Source organism: Stenella coeruleoalba (genome assembly GCF_951394435.1).
Source record: "Stenella coeruleoalba genome assembly, chromosome: 3".
Classification (NCBI taxonomy): Eukaryota; Metazoa; Chordata; class Mammalia; order Artiodactyla; family Delphinidae; genus Stenella; species Stenella coeruleoalba.
Genome location: NC_137148.1, coordinates 108,162,514 through 108,183,098, shown reverse-complemented (window position 1 = coordinate 108,183,098; position 20,585 = coordinate 108,162,514). Strand labels below are relative to the sequence as shown.

The following is a 20,585-nucleotide window of genomic DNA, read 5'->3' as shown; positions in this document are numbered from 1 at the left end:
TCCAGTTTTCCCAGCACCACTTATTGAAGAGGCTGTCCTTTCTCCACTGTACATTCCTGCCTCCTTTATCAAAGATAAGGTGACCATATGTGCGTGGGTTTATCTCTGGGCTTTCTATCCTGTTCCATTGATTTATATTTCTGTTTTTGTGCCAGTACCATACTGTCTTGATTACTGTAGCTTTGTAGTATAGTCTGAAGTCAGAGAGCCTGATTCCTCCAGCTCCATTTTTCATTCTCAAGATTGCTTTGGCTATTCGGGGTCTTTTGTGTTTCCATACAAATTGTGAAATTTTTTGTTCTAGTTCTGTGAAAAATACCACTGGTAGTTTGATAGGGATTGCATTGAATCTGTAGATTGCTTTGGATAGTAGAGTCATTTTCACAATGTTGATTCTTCCAATCCAAGAACATGGTATATCTCTCCATCTACTTGTATCATTTTTAATTTCTTTCATCAGTGTCTTATAATTTTCTGCATATAGGTCTTTTGTCTCCTTAGATAGGTTTATTCCTAGATATTTTATTCTTTTTGTTGCAATGGTAAATGGGAATTTTTTCTTGATTTCACTTTCAGATTTTTCATCATTAGTGTATAGGAATGCCAGAGATTTCTGTGCATTAATTTTGTATCCTGCTACTTTACCAAATTCATTGATTAACTCTAGTAGTTTTCTGGTAGCATCTTTAGGATTCTCTATGTATAGTATCATGTCATCTGCAAACAGTGACAGCTTTACTTCTTCTTTTCCAATTTGGATTCCTTTTATTTCCTTTTCTTCTCTGATTGCTGTGTCTAAAACTTCCAAAACTATGTTGAGTAAGTGGTGAGAGTGGGCAACCTTGTCTTGTTCCTGATCTTAGTGGAAATACTTTCAGTTTTTCACCATTGAGGATGATATTGGCTGTGGGTTTGTCATATATGGCCTTTATTATGTTGAGGAAAGTTCCCTCTATGCCTACTTTCTGCAGGGTTTTTACCATAAATGGGTGTTGAATTTTGTCGAAAGCTTTCTCTGCCTCTATTGAGATGATCATATGGTTTCGCTCCTTCAATTTGTTAATATGTTTTATTATATTGATTGTTTTGCGCATATTGAAGAATCCTTGCATTCCTGGAATAAACCCCACTTGATCATGGTGTATGAACCTTGTAATGTGCTGTTGGATTCTGTTTGCTAGTATTGTGTTGAGGATATTTGCATCTATGTTCATCAGTGATATTGGCCTGTAGTTTTCTTCCTTTGTGACATCCTTGTCTGGTTTTGGTATCAAGGTGATGGTGGCCTCGTAGAATGAGTTTGGGAGTGTTCCTCCCTCTGCTATATTTTGGAAGAGTTTGAGAAGGATAGGTGATAGCTCTTCTCTACATGTTTGATAGAATTCGCCTGTGAAGCCATCTGGTCCTGGGCTTTTGCTTGTTGGAAGGTTTTTAATCACAGTTTCAACTTCAGTGCTTGTGACTGGTCTGTTCATATTTTCTATTTCTTCCTGATTCAGTCTTGGCAGGTTGTGCATTTCTAAGAATTTGTCCCTTTCTTCCAGGTTGTCCATTTTATTGGCATAGAGTTGCTTGTAGTAATCTCTCATGATCTTTTGTATTTCTGCAGTGTCTGTTGTTACTTCTTCTTTTTCATTTCTAATTCTATTGATTTGGGGCTTCTCCCTTTTTTTCTTGATGAGTCTGGCTAATGGTTTATCAATTTTGTTTATCTTCTCAAAGAACCAGCTTTTAGTTTTATTGATCTTTGCTATCGTTTCCTTCATTTCTTTTTCATTTATTTCTGATATGATTTTTATGATTTCTTTCCTTCTGCTAACTTTGGGGTTTTTTTGTTCTTCTTTCTCTAGTTGCTTTAGGTGGAAGGTTAGGTTGTTTATTCGAGATGTTTCCTGTTTCTTAAGGTAGGATTGTATTGCTATAAACTTCCCTCTTAGAACTGCTTGTGTTTCATCCCATAGGTTTTGCATCGTTGTGCCTCCATCGTCATTTGTTTCTAGGTATTTGATTTCCTCTTTGATTCCTTCAGTGACCACTTCGTTATTAAGTAGTGTATTGTTTAGCCTCCATGTGTTTGTATTTTTTACAGATCTTTTCCTGTGATTGATATCTAATCTCATAGTGCTGTGGTCAGGAAAGATACTTGAAACAATTTCAGTTTTCTTAAATTTACCAAGGCTTGACTTGTGACCCAAGATATGATCTATCCTGGAGAATGTTCCATGAGCACTTGAGAAAAATGTGTATTCTGTTGTTTTTGGATGGAATGTCCTATAAATATCAATGAAGTCCATCTTGTTTAATGTATCATTTAAAGCTTGTGTTTCCTTATTTTCATTTTGGATGATCTATCCATTGGTGAAAGTGGGGTGTTAAAGTCCCCTACTATGAATGTGTTACTGTCGATTTCCCCTTTTATGGCTGTTAGTATTTGCCTTATGTATTGAGGTGCTCCTATGTTGGGTGCATAAATATTTACAATTGCTATATCTTCTTCTTGGATCGAACCCTTGATCATTATGTAGTGTCCTTCTTTGTCTCTTCCAGTTATTTGATTTCATGATAAAGGTGGCCCTACAGTGCAGTGGGGAAAGAGTGGTCTTTTCAATAAATGATGCTGGATCAACTGAATATTCAGATATAAAAAAATAAATCTTGACTGCTATCTCATACCATATACAAAAATCAACTCTAGTTGATATAAACAACAAAATGAAAAAGACCAAACAATAAAGCTTTTGGAAGAAGCATAGGATAATCTCTTCATGATCTTGCTTGAGACAGGAAAAGATTTCTTAAACAAGACTCAGAAAAATATTAACCATAAAGGAAAAAAGGGATAAACTGGACTACATTAAAATTAAGACCTTCTCATCAAAAGATAAAAACAGCAAAACGAAAAAGCAAGACAAAAAGCAGAAGATTCTTATAATATATATATATATCCAACAAAGGATTTATATTCAGAACATACAAAGAATTTCTTCAAATCAATAATAAAAAGGCAGATAACCTCTTAGAAAAATGGGCAAAAGACCTGAACAGCCACTTCATAAAACAGAATATCCAAATGGCCATTAAACAACTGAAAAAGTGCTAGTCCTTCATTAATTACCAGAGAAATGCAAATTCAAATCACAATGTGATACCATTACATAACCACCAGAAACTCTAAAATTAAGAGATGCACAGTATCAAAGAGCTGGTGAGGATAAATCAACTGGAGTTCTCAGATACCACTGCTTCAAGTGTAACTTAGTCTAACTACTTTGGAATGCTGGTTAGCAGTACCTATTAAAGCTGAATAAACACATACCATATGACATGGCAGTTTCACTCATACAATATTCACAGAAATGTTGCTACACACAATGATAAAGATGAATCTCACAAATATAATATTGAGAGAAAGAAGCCAGACAAAACAGAAATCCTATATGATTCCATTTACATAAAGTTTCAAACACTTTATTATATTAGGTTAAAATTGATAGTGTTAAACGGACAGCGGTTATACTTATGGGAAGGGGCTGACGGTGAGGGACATCAGGGCATGATGGTGCTTTTGGGAAAGTGGTAGCATTATATAACTTGATGTGGATGTTGGTTACATGATATTTCACTTGGTGAAAATTCACTGGACTATACTATTATAAATTGTGTACTTTTCTGTTTGTATGTTGTTTGTATCTTTGCTGTTGTTTCTGTCCCCCAAAATACTTCAGGGAATGAAAACCAAATATTATGTGAAATGAGAGTCTGCTGAAGCCCCACCAGGAGTTTGGAGGTATAATGGAGGATTCTCAACTATATTACCATTTTGTATAATCCCAATTCTTCTGAATTAAAATAGTAGAATCATAGGAGAAAAGATAAAGAAATAGACACAGTCTAGGTAGGTGACAAATTATACTAGGAAAATTAAGAATGCCAGATATATTTTATAAAAACAGTCACACAGGCAAACTTCTGAGATATTGCAGGTTCGGTTCCAGACCACTACAGTAAAGTATCTCAATAAAGCAAATCACACCAATTTTTGGTTTCCTAGAGCATATAAGAGTTATGTTTACACTGTACTATAGTCTATTAAATGTCTAATAGCATTATGTCTAAAAAACAATGTACATATATTAATTTAAAAATACTTTATTGCTATAATATGCTAACCATTATCTGAGCCTTCAGCAAGTCGTAGCAGTAACATCAAAGACCACTGACCACAGATCACTATAACAGATACAGTAATAATGAAAAAGTTTGAAATACTCCAAGAATTACCAAAATGTTACACCGAGACACCAAGTGAGCAAATGCTGTTAGAAAAATGGCACCGATAGACTTGCTTGACACAGGGTTGCCACAAACCTCCAGTTTGTGAAAAATGCATTATCTGGGAAGTGCAATAAATTGCGGTATGCATATACTGCCTTTGCAACTGTAGTTTTGCAGTATAACCAGTGGTTAAGATTAAAAAGAAAAAATATATAAAAGAAAAAAAAGTCTGGTAAAACAAAGTTTCATAATTCAGCATTTTAAAATACAGCCTTATAAATGTGTACAATATATACCACATTGTCTGGCAAAATCAAGTTTAGTAATCAGCATTAAAAGCACTGTAATTGCTCAATAGTTTAAAACACATTGCAAGCAACATTTTTCTTTAATATTACTTACTCAGCGTATTGTGGTCTGTGTGAATACCTTGTATAACAGATGTTCTGAGTATCAGCTCAACATCAGAACCTATTTTTATTAGCTGTTAAGAAAAAAAAAAATAGACTAAATCCTCCGTTTTTTCAATGGTTCACATGAATGTACTGTTTTTGAAAACTAAAGGTTTACAATTCTTTTTAGGTGATACTTGCCTTTAACTTCTTTTTTTTAAAGAATATATTTATTTATTTATTGGCTGCATTGGGTCTTCATTGCTGCGCGCAGGCTTTCTCTAGTTGTGGCAAGTGCACAGGCTTCTCATTGCGGTGGCTTCTCTTGTTGCGGAGCACGGGCTCTAGGAGTGCAGGCTTCAGTAGTTGTGGCTGGCAGGCTCTAGAGCGCAGGCTCAGTAGTTGTGGTGCACGGGCTTAGTTGTTCCGTGGCATGTGGGACCTTCCTGGACCAGGGCTCAAACCCGTGTCCCCTGCACTGGCAGGCGGATTCTTAACCACCATGCCACCAGGGAAGCCCCTTGTCTTTAACTTTTTGTAACCATTCCAAGCATACAGAAAGCTCAGACATGCGTATATTTTTACCTCTTATCTATCCATTCCATATTTTGTTCCAAAACAGATTGGAGTATTTTTTGTTGTAATATATATTTTACAATGTGTTTAAAATGTGCATTTTGTTTTTTTGAGAGGGGCTGAATCTTTCTTTTACTGTAGAGTTGGATGTTCTGAACACTAGAAAGAGTACTGGATCAGGAGACAGAATACTTGGACTCCCAACTCTGGATCTGTCATCAAGTGTATGGCCTTGGGTTAATACCTACTCACTAAGTTTCAGAACTCATCATTGCAAAATGAAGAACTGAACTAAAACAGTGAGTCTCAAAGCTGTGGACCCTGAGACCCTTTCAGGGGACCCGTAAAGTCAAAATTATTTTCATAATACTAGAGCTGTCTGCATTGTTTGAGTTGTGAGCACAAGTAGAGTTTTCTCTTTGGAATACCATTTTTACTTTTATAGACAAACTCTGTTTATTCAGATTTGGGTAACTGGCAGATAGGTGAAATGAGTATGTCACTTTAAGAAAACAACTGACAGTATTTAATGGCAATGATAAAATTCAAGCAAAAATCAGAATTCTGGAGAAGCTATATCTGTCACTGTAAGCTTGACAGCTTCCCAATACTTAAAGATTTTTCTGATGAGATGGATATTAAGATATAATTTTAAAATATTACATATTGAACTATGTCAACATTTGGAAGATCTGCATTACTTGCTGAACCTACATTTTCCAAATCATTGATGCATGATGTTATAAAACATGCATGACTGAAAGATCCATTCAAAGGGAAAGACAGATTAAAATCTGTTGGTCTACTAAATAACCAACAGATTTATATGTTATACCTATCAATATTTACCGTATTAGAGAAGGGCATATTGGAGAAGAATATCGTAGGAAGAAGCAACAGCATAAATGGCCTGAGGTAGGAAAGTTCTTGGTAAACTGAAGCACCCTCAAAGAAGGCACTGAGACTGGAAGAGTGAGAAGTACATGGTGAATTGAGGCAGGAAGTTAACAGGGGTCAGATAATACAGTGTTATAGGTCATGGTAGGTAGAGACTTTAGATTTTAATTTGAATGGGATGAGGAGCCATGGGGATTGTGAGCAGAGGAGTGATGGGATATGCCTTTTTTTAAAAGGCTCACTGCCTTTTATAAGTATTGAGAATAGGCTGCAGGGAGTTAGGGCAGAAGCAAAAAGACCCACTAGGAGGCTGCTGTAACAACCCAGTGAGAAATAATGATGGCTTGAACCAGGAAATAATAATAGGGCAAATAAGAAGTGGTTGAATTCTGGGTATATTTTGAAGGTTAAGTCAACAGGATTTGCTGCCAGATTGGATGTAAATGTGAGAGAAGGAAAGCAGTCGAAAAAGAGAGCACCAAGGGTTTTGGTCTGAGCATCAAAAGGAGGGAGCTGCCATTAATTGAAATGGAGAAGGCTGTAGGAGAGCAAAGCCTCACCTCCCTACAGAGCTGAGAAGGGGCTTAGAAGGGGAGAGAAAGAAAAACAATGCGACTCCTCACCCACTGGAGGTGCATAAACTGAGCTGAGTCTTAGGTTTAAGGCTGGAAACAAGGCTAGATAAGAAACAAGGGATTATGGGAGATCAAAGGGGATGAGCAGGATGTGGTATGTATAAGTCCTAGGAACCACCCCGGCAAAGGATAAACACACACACCCACACACATCCATTGGTCTAACAGATAACAGAGTTCCGCATTGCATCTAACCTTTAAAGAAATTTACCACTTGTTGAGGTCTGATATCAAAGAATATTCACAATTATTTGAAAAGGCTAATATATACACCTACCCTCTTCCAACTACATATCTGCATAAGGCTGAATTTTCTTCATATAATTCAATCTAAAAAAACATACAGTTGGGCTTCCCTGGTGGTGCAGTGGTTGAGAATCCGCCTGCCGATGCAGGGGACACAGGTTCGTGACCTGGTCTGGGAAGATCCCACATGCCGCGGAGCGGCTGGGCCCGTGAGACATGGCCGCTGAGCCTGCGCGTCCAGAGCCCGTGCTCCGCAATGGGAGAGGCCACAACAGTGAGAGGCCTGCATACGGCAAAAAAAAAAAAAAAAAAAAAAAATACAGTGCCAGATTGAATGAGGAAGCAGGTATGAAAATTTAGCTGACTCCTATTAAGCCAGACATTAAAGAGATTTGCAAAAATATAAAATAATGCCTTGCTTCTTACTAAATTTTTTGGAAAATATAGTTATTTTTCATAAATATTGTATTTAATAGGTAATGAGCTTATTTTTTTTTCTTTTTTGCGGTACATGGGCCCGAGCTTATTATTTTTAAATTATTTAATCAACATATATTTTAAAAATTTCTCAGTTTTAAATCCTAGTATGGTAAATATTGATAGGTATAACATATAAATAGCACTTTTTGGGGTCTTCAGTTTTTCGGAAGGTAAAGTGGTCTTAAAACCAAAAAGTTTGAGAACTGCTGGTCAAGAGAATGCCTATGATTCATTTTGGTGCCAAGACTTCATGACAATACATGACAATGTAATTATCTAAAAACTACTAAGTATTTAATATATGCAGAGTTACAGAAAGTATAAAATATACACTTGTATATAACAAATATCTAATTTCAAGAGTGCTTAATGTGGGCTTCCCTGGTGGTGCAGTGGTTAAGAATCTGCCTGCCAATGCAGGGGACATGGGTTTGAGCTCTGGTCCATGAAGATCCCACACGCTGTGGAGCAACTAAGCCTGTGTGCCACAACTACTGAGCCTGTGCTCTAGAGCCCACGAGCCACAACTACTGAAGCCTGCATGCCTACAGCTCATGCTCCGCAACAAGAGAAGCCACCACAATGAGAAGCCCGCACACCACAATGAAGAGTAGCCCCCACTCACCACAGCTAGAGAAAGCCCGCACGCAACCAAAAATAAATAAATAAAATAAATAAATTTATACATAAAAAAAAGGAGTGCTTAATGTTAGTGTTCTACAAGTAAAATTAATTTGGGAGATGGTAGTTCATTTTTCCAGTTTATTAATATAAACAGACCTCAATTAAAAAATTTTTAAATCATGACTTCAAAATTTAAAAACACTTACAGGCATACCTCAGAGGTATTGTGGGTTCAGTTCCAGACCACCACAATAAAACAAATATCATAATAAAGTGAGTCATACAAATTTTTTTGTTTCCAACTGCATATAAAAGTTATGTTTACAATATACAGTAGTCTATTAAGTGTGCAACAGCATTATGTCTAAAAAAACAATGTGCGTACCTTAATTAAAAACACCTTATTACTAAAAAATGCTAACCAGCATCTGACAATGCAGGGTTGCCCCAAACCTTCAATTTGTAAAAAACAGATTCTGTGAAGTGCAATAGAGCGAAGCACAATAAAACGAGGTATACCTGTACCATATTGTTATTAATCAGTCTACCAAATAGCAAAATAGTACAAATTTCAGTATATACATTTTAACTTCTCTTCATGTCATGACCTGATTAGAATGTCATTTTAACTTCTTTCATGAATAGAAATTACATAGTCCCTGTTTGCCCTATCATACGCTTAAGTGAAATCTCCCCCTTTTTTCTTTATGTTATAGGGAAAGAAATCCTTAGGCTATCTCATTTTGTCTCATTATTTTATCATAGATATTTACTATTTCAAAAATAGCATTTTCTCTACTAAGTAGAAAAGTATTTGTATAAAAATTTTTTTTTCACTATGTGGAAATTCTATTAAACATGGAAGAATTTCTCTAATTTGTACCTTCCTCTTTACCAAACCAATTCTTCGAAACTTAATTATTCCAGCAAATAATTTGTCATTTTTCATTTTCTTTCTAATGGTCCTTTCCCTACATTTATACAAAGTTAGATATAGGAAGCAGTGTTCCTTCCTAAGACAGAGACAATGTGTATATGCATATGATTTTATACAGGAAAAGAATCATTGTGCACTTTTTCAACGAACATGTACTAGGAATACTAGGGAGCTCACCGACTAGTAGATTGTCTTCAACTGCGGCAAGTGACTAAAATGCAAATACAGAAGGCAAAGCAAGAATAGTTCATAAACTCTGGCTGGTTAACTTTCACAGCCAAGATATGAATTTAAAAAAAACTTCTGTCTAGTTGAGCTAAATGAGTAGACGTTCCCTCTGTGTAACTCTGAGTGAGTTACCACAACACTCACTCTCCTTAGTTTCAGTCACTTGCCTTAGATGAAGACAGCATTTCTGTGAACTTCTGGGTTGGTTCAGCTGCTCTTACTTTGATCATGGCTACACTAATGTTCTTTTCACCAGGCAACTTGCTATCTTAAGGGTGTAGGCTGATGACCCTGAGAAGGTGAGCCAAACCAAACAATTGAAGGTTATCTATAGTTGTGATGGCTTGCTTTAACTATCAAGTAATGATTTTTATTTCATATAATCCCTCTATTTTTATCATTTCCTTAATTGCTAAAATTGGAGTTTTATTATAATTGAAAAACTTAATTACTGTACCTCTTCTATTTTCTTAGGAGAAGTTTCACTTTTATTACATTTGAATTCTTCATTTATCTTTATTCTGGCTGCTAGAAAAAGAAAAAATATGTATATAGTTATTTGCTTTTCTTTCTTTTCCTTTTTCTTTTTAAATATTTATTTATTTATTTTGGCTGCACCAGGTCTTAGTTGCGGCATGCAGGATCTTCACTGTGGCACGTGGGATCCTTTGTTGCGGCATGTGGGATCTTTAGTTGAGGCATGTGGAATTCTTAGTTGCGGCATACGGACTCTTAGTTGCAGCATGCATGCGGGATCGAGTTCCCCCGACCAGGGATCAAACTGGCGCCCCCTGTATTGGGAGCATGGAGTCTTACCCACTGGACAACCAGGGAAGTCCCTGCTTTTCTAATTTATAATTCCTGTCCCAATAATTTACATATTATTCATTATACTACGATACTATATGCTATACACATATATCTACTAGTTCTCTAGTAGAAAAAATAATTTTGTCCCATGTAAAACAAAGTATAAAAATAAGAAATTTATTTAAAAAGTCCTTGGAGAGCTTTTGACAGGCTGGCAAATTTGTAATTAAACTTAATACATATTTTTAGCACTCTAATACTTTTGTGTCCTGCTTTTTATTTCTAATTTCATTTTGAACCTCTAGCTATGAGATCCTAATAAATTCAAGTTAATACTTTGTTTTTGTAAATCTAAGGATTTGAATTAACATGCTTTTTTTAAGATGGCAAAACTCAATGCATACAAGCATGTTAACCCTACCCCCCCCCCCCCCCCCCCCCGCCAAACACACACTTAAAATGAAGATATAGCAGCAAAGAGGATATACAAATAATTCTGGGTGCCTTGACTGACAAGTAAAGTGACTGATAAATAAAACTTTTGTTCATATACCACTGAGACTTTGGCATCACTACAGCAGCATAATTCAATATAACTGATAAACTGCCTTAGAGTGTGCTGTGAGCATTTAATGGAACAATTCATGTACAGTGCTTAGTAAATATGCAGTATTAGCTATTCTTATAATTATTTCACTTAAAAACATTTAAAAATATGTTATGCTGATGGAGATTAGCCATAAAACCTTCCTTCTGTGCTCGATACATTTCAATATGTAAGGTGGGTAAGAGTTTAGGCTTTGGAGCCAGAATGTTTAGGCTAAATCCCAGCTCCACGTCTTACTAAGTATGATGTGGGGTAAATCCTTTCACATTTTGTCAGTTTTCTCATCTGAAAAAATAGAAATTATGATAGTAACTACCTCACAGGGCTGTGATAAGAATTAAATGAGGAATTTGTGTAAAGTACATATAATAGGAGGCATATACTTTAATATTCAAGAAATTTTTTTCGATAAATTACAAAAACTTGAATTCCTAGGGACAGTGGGGACACTTTACATAGGTGGCCTCTTTCTTTTAAATGGAGGTTGAATTTTTTAATTTTAATTTTTATTTTTGCATAGTTGATTTATAATGTTGTATTAGTTTCTGTTATACAGCAAAGTGAATCAGTTATACCTATACATATATCCACTCTTTTTTAGATTCTTTTCCCATATAGGTCATTACAGAGTATTAAGAAGAGTTCCCGGGCTTCCCTGGTGGCGCAGTGGTTGAGAGTCTGCCTGCCGATTCAGGGGACGCGGGTTCGTGTCCCGGTCCAGGAACATCCCACGTGCCGCGGAGCGGCTGGGCCCGTGAGCCATGGCCACTGACCCTGCGCGTCCGGAGCCTGTGCTCCGCAACAGGAGAGGCCACAGCAGTGAGAGGCCCGCATACCGCAAAAAAAAAAAAAAAGAAGAGTTCCCTGTGCTATACAGTAGGTCCTTATTAGTTATCTATTTTATATATAGCGGTGTGTATATGTCAATCCCAATACCCCAATTTATCCCTCCATCCCTCCCCCAAGGCGCCTTCTTAAAGAGGTTTAGAAACTGAGTATGACCAACACAGAACCTAAGCTTTAGAGCTCTGAGTTCCGGATAAGACAGAAACCACTTTAAACAGTGAAATACTGAATTTGGAATCATTTGTGATAGATTCTCTTTCATAGCTGCTGTCACTTCTAGAAAGACACAAAGCATTAACAATATGGTAGTATCTGGTCCTAGAGGATGTGAAAATTTGATTATATAATAGACAAATGAGTTTCATGGCTTGAACATAAGGCAAGTAATGGAGCACATTGAAATTCTGATCCTCTTTTTTTTCCTAATTTTTTAAGAAAAGTTGATCTTTAAATTTTTTTCTTTGTAGATACTTCTCAAAGAAGGGTAAGGTAAACTCATTTTTATTTAAAAAAACATTAGGGGAGAGATCGTGAAGGTCATTCCCCAAGATAGGTCTTCACCACCATACATGGTCTCTTGTATTATTAGCGGCCACCTAAAGAATGGACTTGCTCCAAAGGGGCAAAATATAAACTTACCTTCTAATGCCCTAGCATCATTTTTAAAAACTTGTTGTCTGGTCCTGTGCAGTGTTTTAAAGAGCTGTAAAACCTATAAAGAAAATTAGAATTCAGACCTCAAAAGAAAAAATTTCACATTTTACATAATTACATGGATTAAACAGTATTTATTATCTGTTTGTTTTTTACACTATTTTTCGAAATAGTTGGTGAAAACAAGGGTTGGCCAAAATAACTTTCCCTTGATTATTTATCTTTAAATTTTAAAAAAATTAGCCTTATGTATTTATAAAAACAATACAAAATTCTTTGAAACAAAACAATACGAGAATGGTTAAAAAGTTAATGATTCCCCCTGCCAAAACTAGTTTGCTAAGTTAATCAACTTTACCAGTCTGGTATTTGTTCTTATTTTGCTTAACCTGAGAACTTCATCTGCTCTTAAAGTCATACACACATGCACACAAACTCGTGAATATACTACATCTTAGAAGAGGCCAGAGGAAGATGTTTCAGATAATTCAGGCAGGTTTAATTGTGCTTTCTCAAAAAAGAAGTGGAATGCTGAGACTTCTGAATATTCTAAGACTGTGCTAAAAACAAACAAACAAAAAGGTATTCAATATTGACCCCCCAATATTGCTCTTTCTTCTGTCTTCTCAATTTCAGTTATGGAAAATAATGGACTTCTCAAGCCAGAAATCTCTAGGTCATTCTTTAAATCTACCTTACTCCTCATGTAGAAACTGTAGGGATGTTTCTCTAATCTTTTGTACATTCTCCATCACCCAAAACAATTTAAGTTCAGACCTCTCCCTATCTCTTGCTTAGACTACTGACAAAGATTTGTCACTCTGCCACCATTCTCTCCTTTCCCCAAGTCCATTCACCAGATAACAATACCTAAACTTTACTAAGTGTATCCTGTGCGCTAGGCACTATTTTAAGTATTTTACATATACTAGAAAACCTAAAATATCAAAGGCAGATACCAAAACAGAAACAGAAAACAGGGAGCAGAAAACATAAAAATAAAACAAAACAAAGACTGACCAACCCACAAAGAACCTTCTCAGAAACATAAATTATTGCAAACATGGAATAACAACAAAAAGAAGTTAGAGTAAATTTAAAAAGGAACATTGAGAAAATGCCCCCAAACTCTTGGATATCAAAAGAGTGATAGCAAAGATTAAGTTGAGAAAAACTACCCCAAAAGTTGAATAAGAATTCCGAGATACAAAATAAGGAGAGAAAGGATAAGAAAATTAAAGGAGTAGTCTAGATGGACCAACAGTTATATTCACAGATCTCCAACAAGACTGAACAAAGAAAACAGCCTCCATCAAGTGCTCAACACAAAACCCATGAATAATCCTGGAGGGAAAAAAACAGTTCACATATAAAAAATAGAAAATCAGAACGGTACCTGATTTCCAAATAGCATCACTGTGAGAAGACAATGGTATAAAATCTTCAAGTTTTGTATAAAATGTCCAGCTTAGAACACCATACATATCCAAACTATCACCTAACTGCAATGGCAAATAAAGATTTTTAGAAATGCAAAGTCTCTTATTTGCCATACGCCCTTTCTTGGAAAGCTACAGAAGATTGTGCTCCACCAAAATAAAGAGATGAATCACAAAAGAAAAAAAATGGGAATGAGGGACACAGGTAATCCAACATTGGAGAGGCAGAGATGATGGTGAAGGACAAATATAGGTCAGCATTTCTGCAGCCAGCATAGAAAGCAACTAGTCTGGACTATAGCAAAAGGCTATATATATTTTTTTTTTTTTTTGCAGTACGCGGGCCTCTCACTGTTGTGGCCTCTCCCGCTGCGGAGCACGGGCTTCGGACGCGCAGGCCCAGCGGCCATGGCTCACGGGCCCAGCCGCTCCGCGGCACGTGGGATCCTCCCGGACCGGGGCACGAACCCGTGTCCCCTGCATCGGCAGGCGGACTCTCAACCACTGGGCCACCAGGGAAGCCCGCAAAAGGCTATATTGCTCTACAAAAGATGCTGCTAGGAAAAAACGATACTAGTAGACATCAGTTTTGCTCAGAGTTCGGAAATAGCTATGTAGGAAAATGATAATAAAAACAAGACAGTTATTAACTTCAAGAAAAGCTGGGACTTCCCTGGTGGTCCAGTGGTTAAGACTCCATGCTCCCAATTCAGGGGGCCTGGGTTCAATGCCTGGCCGGACGGGGAACTAGCTCCCACATGCCACAACTAAGAGCCTGCATGATGAAACTAAGACTTGGTGCAGCTAAATAAATACATATTAAAAAAAAAAAAGAAAAACTAAGACTTAGAAAAGAAAGGCAACGTAATCATATATTTATATTAGAGGGCTCAGCTGTGGACAAGTTCTATATAGTCATATTAATATCAAAGATGAAAAACTGCTTCACCAAAATCTGTATATTGAGAGGAATAGGGTATAAGGGGGAACTTAGTCCTCAACTTTCATAGACAAAGGTCAATAAATATCCCCAAAGAGATAAAAAAAAAATCAATAGTAGTTTAAACATGTTATTTAGAAACATGGAGGTAAATATCAGAAAAAATAAGCAAAATGATTAAAAGTACTTATATTTGGGAGCAGGAATTGGGAGTATGTAGAAGTCAGTAGACACCTACTGGTTTCTGTGTAACACTATTTGACTTCTTAAATTTTACACATTTATCCCCTTTATAAAAACTAAAAAAATTATTTTAAAAAGATAAAGGGAAAGGACACTATCAAGAAAGAGAAAAGACAACCCACAGAAGGAAAGAAAATATTTATAAATCATATACCTGATAATGGGCTAGTATCTAGAATGTATAAAGAACTTCAACAATTCAAATAAAAAACTAATTTAAAAATAGGCAAAGGATTTGAATAGACATTTCTCAAAAGAAGACACACAAATGGCTACTAAGGCCATGAAAAGATGCTCAACATAATTAGCCATCTGGGAAATACAAATCTAAATTTCAGTGAGGTACCACTTCATCCCAATAGGATGGCTACAGTCAAAAAAACAGACAGTCCATAACATGTGTAAGATGTGGAAAAATTATAACTCTTATACATTGTTGGTGGGAATGTAAAATCCTACAGCTGCTTTGGAAAAGTTTAGCAGTTGTTCAAAAAATTAAACAGAGTTATCTATCATATGACCCAGCAATTCCATGCCTACATATACAACCAAGATGAAAACATATGTTCATATAAAAACTTGCACATGAATGTGCATACTAGCATTATACAAAACAGTCAAAAAGTAGAAATAACCCAAATGTCTACCAACTCAGGAATGGATAAATAAAACATGGTGTATCTATATTGTTATGGCTTGAATTGTGTGTCCCCTCAAAAGACATGTTTAAGTCCTAATCCTCAGTACATGTAAATGTGACCTAGTAGGGTCTTCACAGCTATAACTGAGTTAAAATGAATCATTAGAGTAGGCCCTAATCCAATATGACTAGTATCCTTAAAAGAAGAGGATAATGCCAGGTGAAGAAAGAAACACAAAGGTGTAAGACCACCATGTGAAGATGAAGCATAGATTGGAGTGATGCAACAGCAAGCCAAGGAACACTAAGGACTGATGGCCACCATCAGAATTTAGGAAGAAGTAAAGATTCTGCCCAGAGTTTCAGAGGGAGTATGGCTCTGCTGTCACCTTGATTTCAGACTTCTAGCCTCCAGAACTGTGAGACAATAAATTTCTGTTGTTTTAAGCCACTCAATTTGTGGTAATTTGTTAGAGCAGCCATAGGAAACTAACACAGATTTTACTACTGGGAAGTGGGATGCTGCTGTAACAAACATCTAAAAATGTGAAATTGGCTTTGGAATTGAGTAACGTGTAGAGACTGGAAACATTTTGAGATGTTTGATAGTAAAAGTCAAGACTGTCTTGCAAAGATTGTTGGTAGAAATAGGGACATTAAAGGTGTCAGAACATCACAGAAACCCAGGGAGTTTAATATTACAAGAGCGGTGGAAGAGATTGCATGGGATTAAGAAAAAAGTGAGAAGTAAGTAAGCCTAATCATTTTACATGCTATTCAGGGAAAAAACAAAGTGATTCCATTAGTACAACAACCAGTAACCCTACTTTAAGAATTAGTATTAAGAAAAAGAAAATTAGTATTAAGAAATGCCTTAGGGCTTCCCTGGTGGCACAGTGGTTGAGAGTCCGCCTGCCGATGCAGCGGACGCGGGTTCGTGTCCCGGTCCAGGAAGATCCCACGTGCCGCAGAGTGGCTGGGCCCGTGAGCCATGGCCGCTGAACCTGCGCGTCCGGAGCCTGTGCTCCGCAACGGGAGAGGCCACAACAGTGAGAGGCCGGCGTACCGCAAAAAAAAAAAAAAAAAGAAATGCCTTAGAGCTAATATCACCTTGGAGTTAATAAACTTTTATTAAAATGTAGACAGCTAGGTCATAGACTGTCTTCTCTTCCTAATTTACTTATATTGATTGGACAAATTCTGGCAGTATATATGGAAAGTCAAATTACTTAGCCTTTTTGCCTCAAAAAGGCTTGAATAATGGGCTAATTTTAAGGGTGGATGATATAATTTCTGTACGAGGTATCACTTTAGCTGGTTAGTACTTTTCTGTCTCTTCTAAGTCTGGGTTATATGCCCCTCTTGAGTACATCCACAGCAGTGGGCACTTACTACAATTACTTGCTGTGTCCCCTACTTCCTGAAAGGCTTCTCGGTCATCTTTGTATCTTCCACATGGCACAGGTGTCTTCTACACATGGCAGTTCTCACCAAAAGTGTTTCTGGAATGAATTCTATTTAATTTCATTTGTATTCAAGTTTTCCAAGCAACTTGGATGGTCCATATGATATTTCTTCTTCATAGAATACTCTTTTCTCTATTCTAGCTAGTTTCTAACAAAACTTCAGGTCTCAACTCATACTTTTATGAGGGATTTTTTTTTTCTTTTTTTTGCATCCCTCCACACAGGTTAAATCTGAGTTATGTGCTCACAAAACACACTGTATTTTCAACAGAAATATACATCAGGGAACTCCCCTGGTGGCGCAGTGGTTAAGAATCCACCTGCCAATGCAGGGGACAGAGGTTCAAGCCCTGGTCCAGGAAGATCCCACATGCCTCGGAGCAACCATACCCACAGGCAACAACTACTGAAGCCGGTGCGCTCTACAGCCCATGCTCCGCAACAAGAGAAGCCACTGCAATGAGAAGCCCGCGCACCACAATGAAGAGTAGCCCCCGCTTGCCACAACTAGAGAAACCCTGCGTGCAGCAACAAAGACCCAACACAGCCAAAAATAAAGAAAATAAAAGATAAAAAAAAAAAAAAGGAAATATAGATCAATGGAACAGGATAGAAAGCCCAGATATAAACCCATGTACTTATGGTCAACTAATCTATGACAAAGGAGGCAAGGATATACAATGGAGAAAAGACAATCTCTTCTATAAGTGGTGCTGGGAAAACTGGACAGCTACATGTGAAAGAATGAAATTAGAAAACTACCTAACACCATACACAAAAATAAACTCAAAATGGATTAAAGACCTAAATGTAAGACCAGACACTATAAAACTCTTAGAGGAAAACATAGGAAGAACACTCTTTGACATAAATCACAGCAAGATCTTTTTTGATCCACCTCCTAGAGTAATGGAAATAAAAACAAAACAAAAATAAACAAATGGGACCTAATGAAACTTAAAGCTTTTGCACAGCAAAGGAAACTATAAACAAGACAAAAAGACAACCCTCAGAATGGGAGAAAATATTTGCAAACAAATCAACGGACAAAGAATTAATCTCCAAAATATATAAACAGCTCATGCAGCTCAATATTAAAAAAACAAACAACGCAATCCAAAAATGGGCAGAAGACCTAAACAGACATTTCTCCATAGAAGACATACAGATGGCCAAGAGGCACATGAAAAGCTGCCCAACATCACTAATTATTAGAGAAATGCAAATCAAAACTACAATGAGATATCACCTCACACCAGTTAGAATGGGCATCATCAGAAAATCTAGAAACAACAAATGCTGGAGAGGGTGTGGAGAAAAGGGAACCGTCTTGCACTGTTGGTGAGAATGTAAATTGATATAGCCACTATGGAGAACAGTATAGAGGTTCCTTAAAAAACTAAAAATAGAATTACCATACACCCCAACAATCCCATTTCTGGGCATATACCCAGAGAAAACCATAATTTAAAAAGACACATGCACCCCAGTGTTCATTTCAGCACTATTTACAATAGCCAGGACATGGAAGCAACCTAAGTGTGCACTGACAGATGAATGTATAAAGAAGATGTGGTACATATATACAATGGAATATTACTCAACCATAAAAAGGAACAAAATTGGGTAATTTGTAGAGACAGAGATGGACCTAGAGACTGTCTTACAGAGTGAAGTAAGTCAGAAAGAGAAAAACAAATATCGTATATTAACGCATATATGTGGAATCTAGAAAAATGGTACAGGTGAACCGGTTCGCAGGGCAGAAATAGAGACACAGATGTGGAGAACAAACGTATGGACACGAAGGGGGGAAAGCTGGGGATGAACTGGGAGACTGGGATTGACATGTATACACTAATATGTAAAAAACAGATAACCAAAAAGAACCTACTGTATATTAAAAAAAAAAAAAAACACTGTGTTTTCAATTCAAAGCACTTACTACACTTGTAATTAATTGTTTAAACTCTCCCTACCTGCCAGATTTCTGTATGAAATTACTGTTGCTTCCACTATGCCTAGACAGTATAGGCTAAATGCTGGCTGTTAGGTGCTACTAATAACTATTATGGACGCTCAGTAAGTTTTTTGAATGAATAACCGTTTACAATTCTGTTTCTCTTGGTCTTGTGACATATATTGAAATGTACTAAGAACAGAGTTCAGTAGTACAGGAGGCACTCTTGGTGGCTCCCTGTTATTGACCAACAATTGTAAGCACTGCTTTTCCTTACTATACTATAGCAGGCCGTTTCCCATTTTCCATATCTCAACCAGTGACAGGGACTGGTCTCAACCGGCCATGCTGATAATACTTAAAGTTAGGGATGGCTGCTCCCAGAGAACTGTACACTGGCCAGGAATGCGCATCAGTTTGACAAGAAATAAATCCGACACCAGGTCCTCGGGGATGTGACCCCCGACCCCGGCGGGGCCATCACTTCCCAAGCTCGTTCAGAACACTCAGGAATCACAGGTTTCTGCTCTGTCTCGCTAAGTGCTACTTCTGGCAAACGGTTTTGCTGGGAATCGGTTTCCTTGGTTCCTAGACGTCTGTGCACCTTCTGGTTATCTGACGAAACCTTTCACCTCATAGGAAGGTTTCAGCGCAGGACTGACTTTGGGGTCTCGTACAATTCCCAAGGATGTGAAATGGGCCCCTCACACAAATGTTCGGTGTGGAGATGGCAAGGGGGCAGAACTCAAGTCGCCGGCATGCATCACGGACAAACATTCCGTACCCGGCAGACGAAGTAGGACCACCTGTGTCGCCCTCTCTCCTCCGCACCTGCACAAACCTTCGACTGCCCTGCAGGGTCGGTCACCAGCTCCTCAGCTGTAAAGGCCACATACTCCGTGGAGGGTCCTGAACCCCAGCTACAGAGATTTCAGACTACGTTCGCAAGGCCGCGCTCTTACCCACCCCGCCGGCATCGCACCCAACCCCTCCCCGGACCCAGTCACCTTGGCCGCCTGACTCATGGCTCTCCTCACAGCTGCGGCTACTTCTCCAGCGGTCGAGTCGCCCCGCCTCTCTGCAACCAGTCACCGCCTGGTGTGGACGGTCCAACACCCCGTAGGCACGTTCTTAACGAGCCGCAACCAATCACCACGCAGCATCTCCTTCGTAGCCCCGCCCCCCGTGGAGGGACAGGCGTGAGGTGTTTGCTAAGCCGGTACCCTCTAGGAAAACCGCGAGGAGCCGCCGAGCTCAATTACAGCCGAGAGGGGAACGGAAATCACCTGGACGCCATGTTAGTTAGGGGCAGCGGCACTTCCGGCCATTTCTGAGGCAACCTCCGGTGGCGGAGTGTGCATTGACACTTAGTTGATGGCTTCGGCACCTTTATGTACTTACCTCCTGTTTGGCGGTTGGGGTTATCTATTAAGGAATCATTATTTTAACGTTTCTGGGTTGCAAATGTGTCCTTGCAAAAGTGCATAAATAAGAGCCAAGCCCTAACAACTACAGTAGGCGTTGACTGGAACGCTGACTCCCAAAAGCGCTATTGGTACGTTATCCCACTTCATTCCTCTAGAAGGAGAGGTTGAGTTACTTGCTCAAGTCCACACGATCAGCAAATGGAGGTCTGGGATACAAATGCCTATGATTAACCTGAAAGCTCAGTCTTACCCTCTACTCATCC

General features: G+C 38.0%; 1 protein-coding gene across 6 annotated transcripts in view; it reads right to left on the bottom strand.

Annotated features, from left to right (window-relative positions):
* Window positions 1-20,173, bottom strand: part of LYRM7 (LYR motif containing 7) — a 49,945-nt gene extending 29,772 nt beyond the window's left edge. For 5 of the 6 annotated variants that reach the window (XR_013827661.1, XR_013827662.1, XR_013827663.1 and 2 more), the window contains exons 1-4: window positions 19,903-20,173; window positions 12,193-12,265; window positions 9,748-9,818; window positions 4,678-4,759 (exon numbers count right to left, since the gene is read on the bottom strand). Coding sequence is in view for 3 of the 6 variants with exons in the window: in XM_079917418.1 (XP_079773544.1) it covers window positions 4,678-4,759; window positions 9,748-9,818; window positions 12,193-12,265; window positions 19,903-19,920 (244 nt within the window). In the remaining 3 variants the exon portion in view is untranslated. The remainder of the gene's footprint in view (window positions 1-4,677; window positions 4,760-9,747; window positions 9,819-12,192; window positions 12,266-19,902) is intronic. The other variant, XM_079917420.1, reaches the window with a different exon arrangement.
* Window positions 20,174-20,585: the final 412 nt, after the last annotated feature.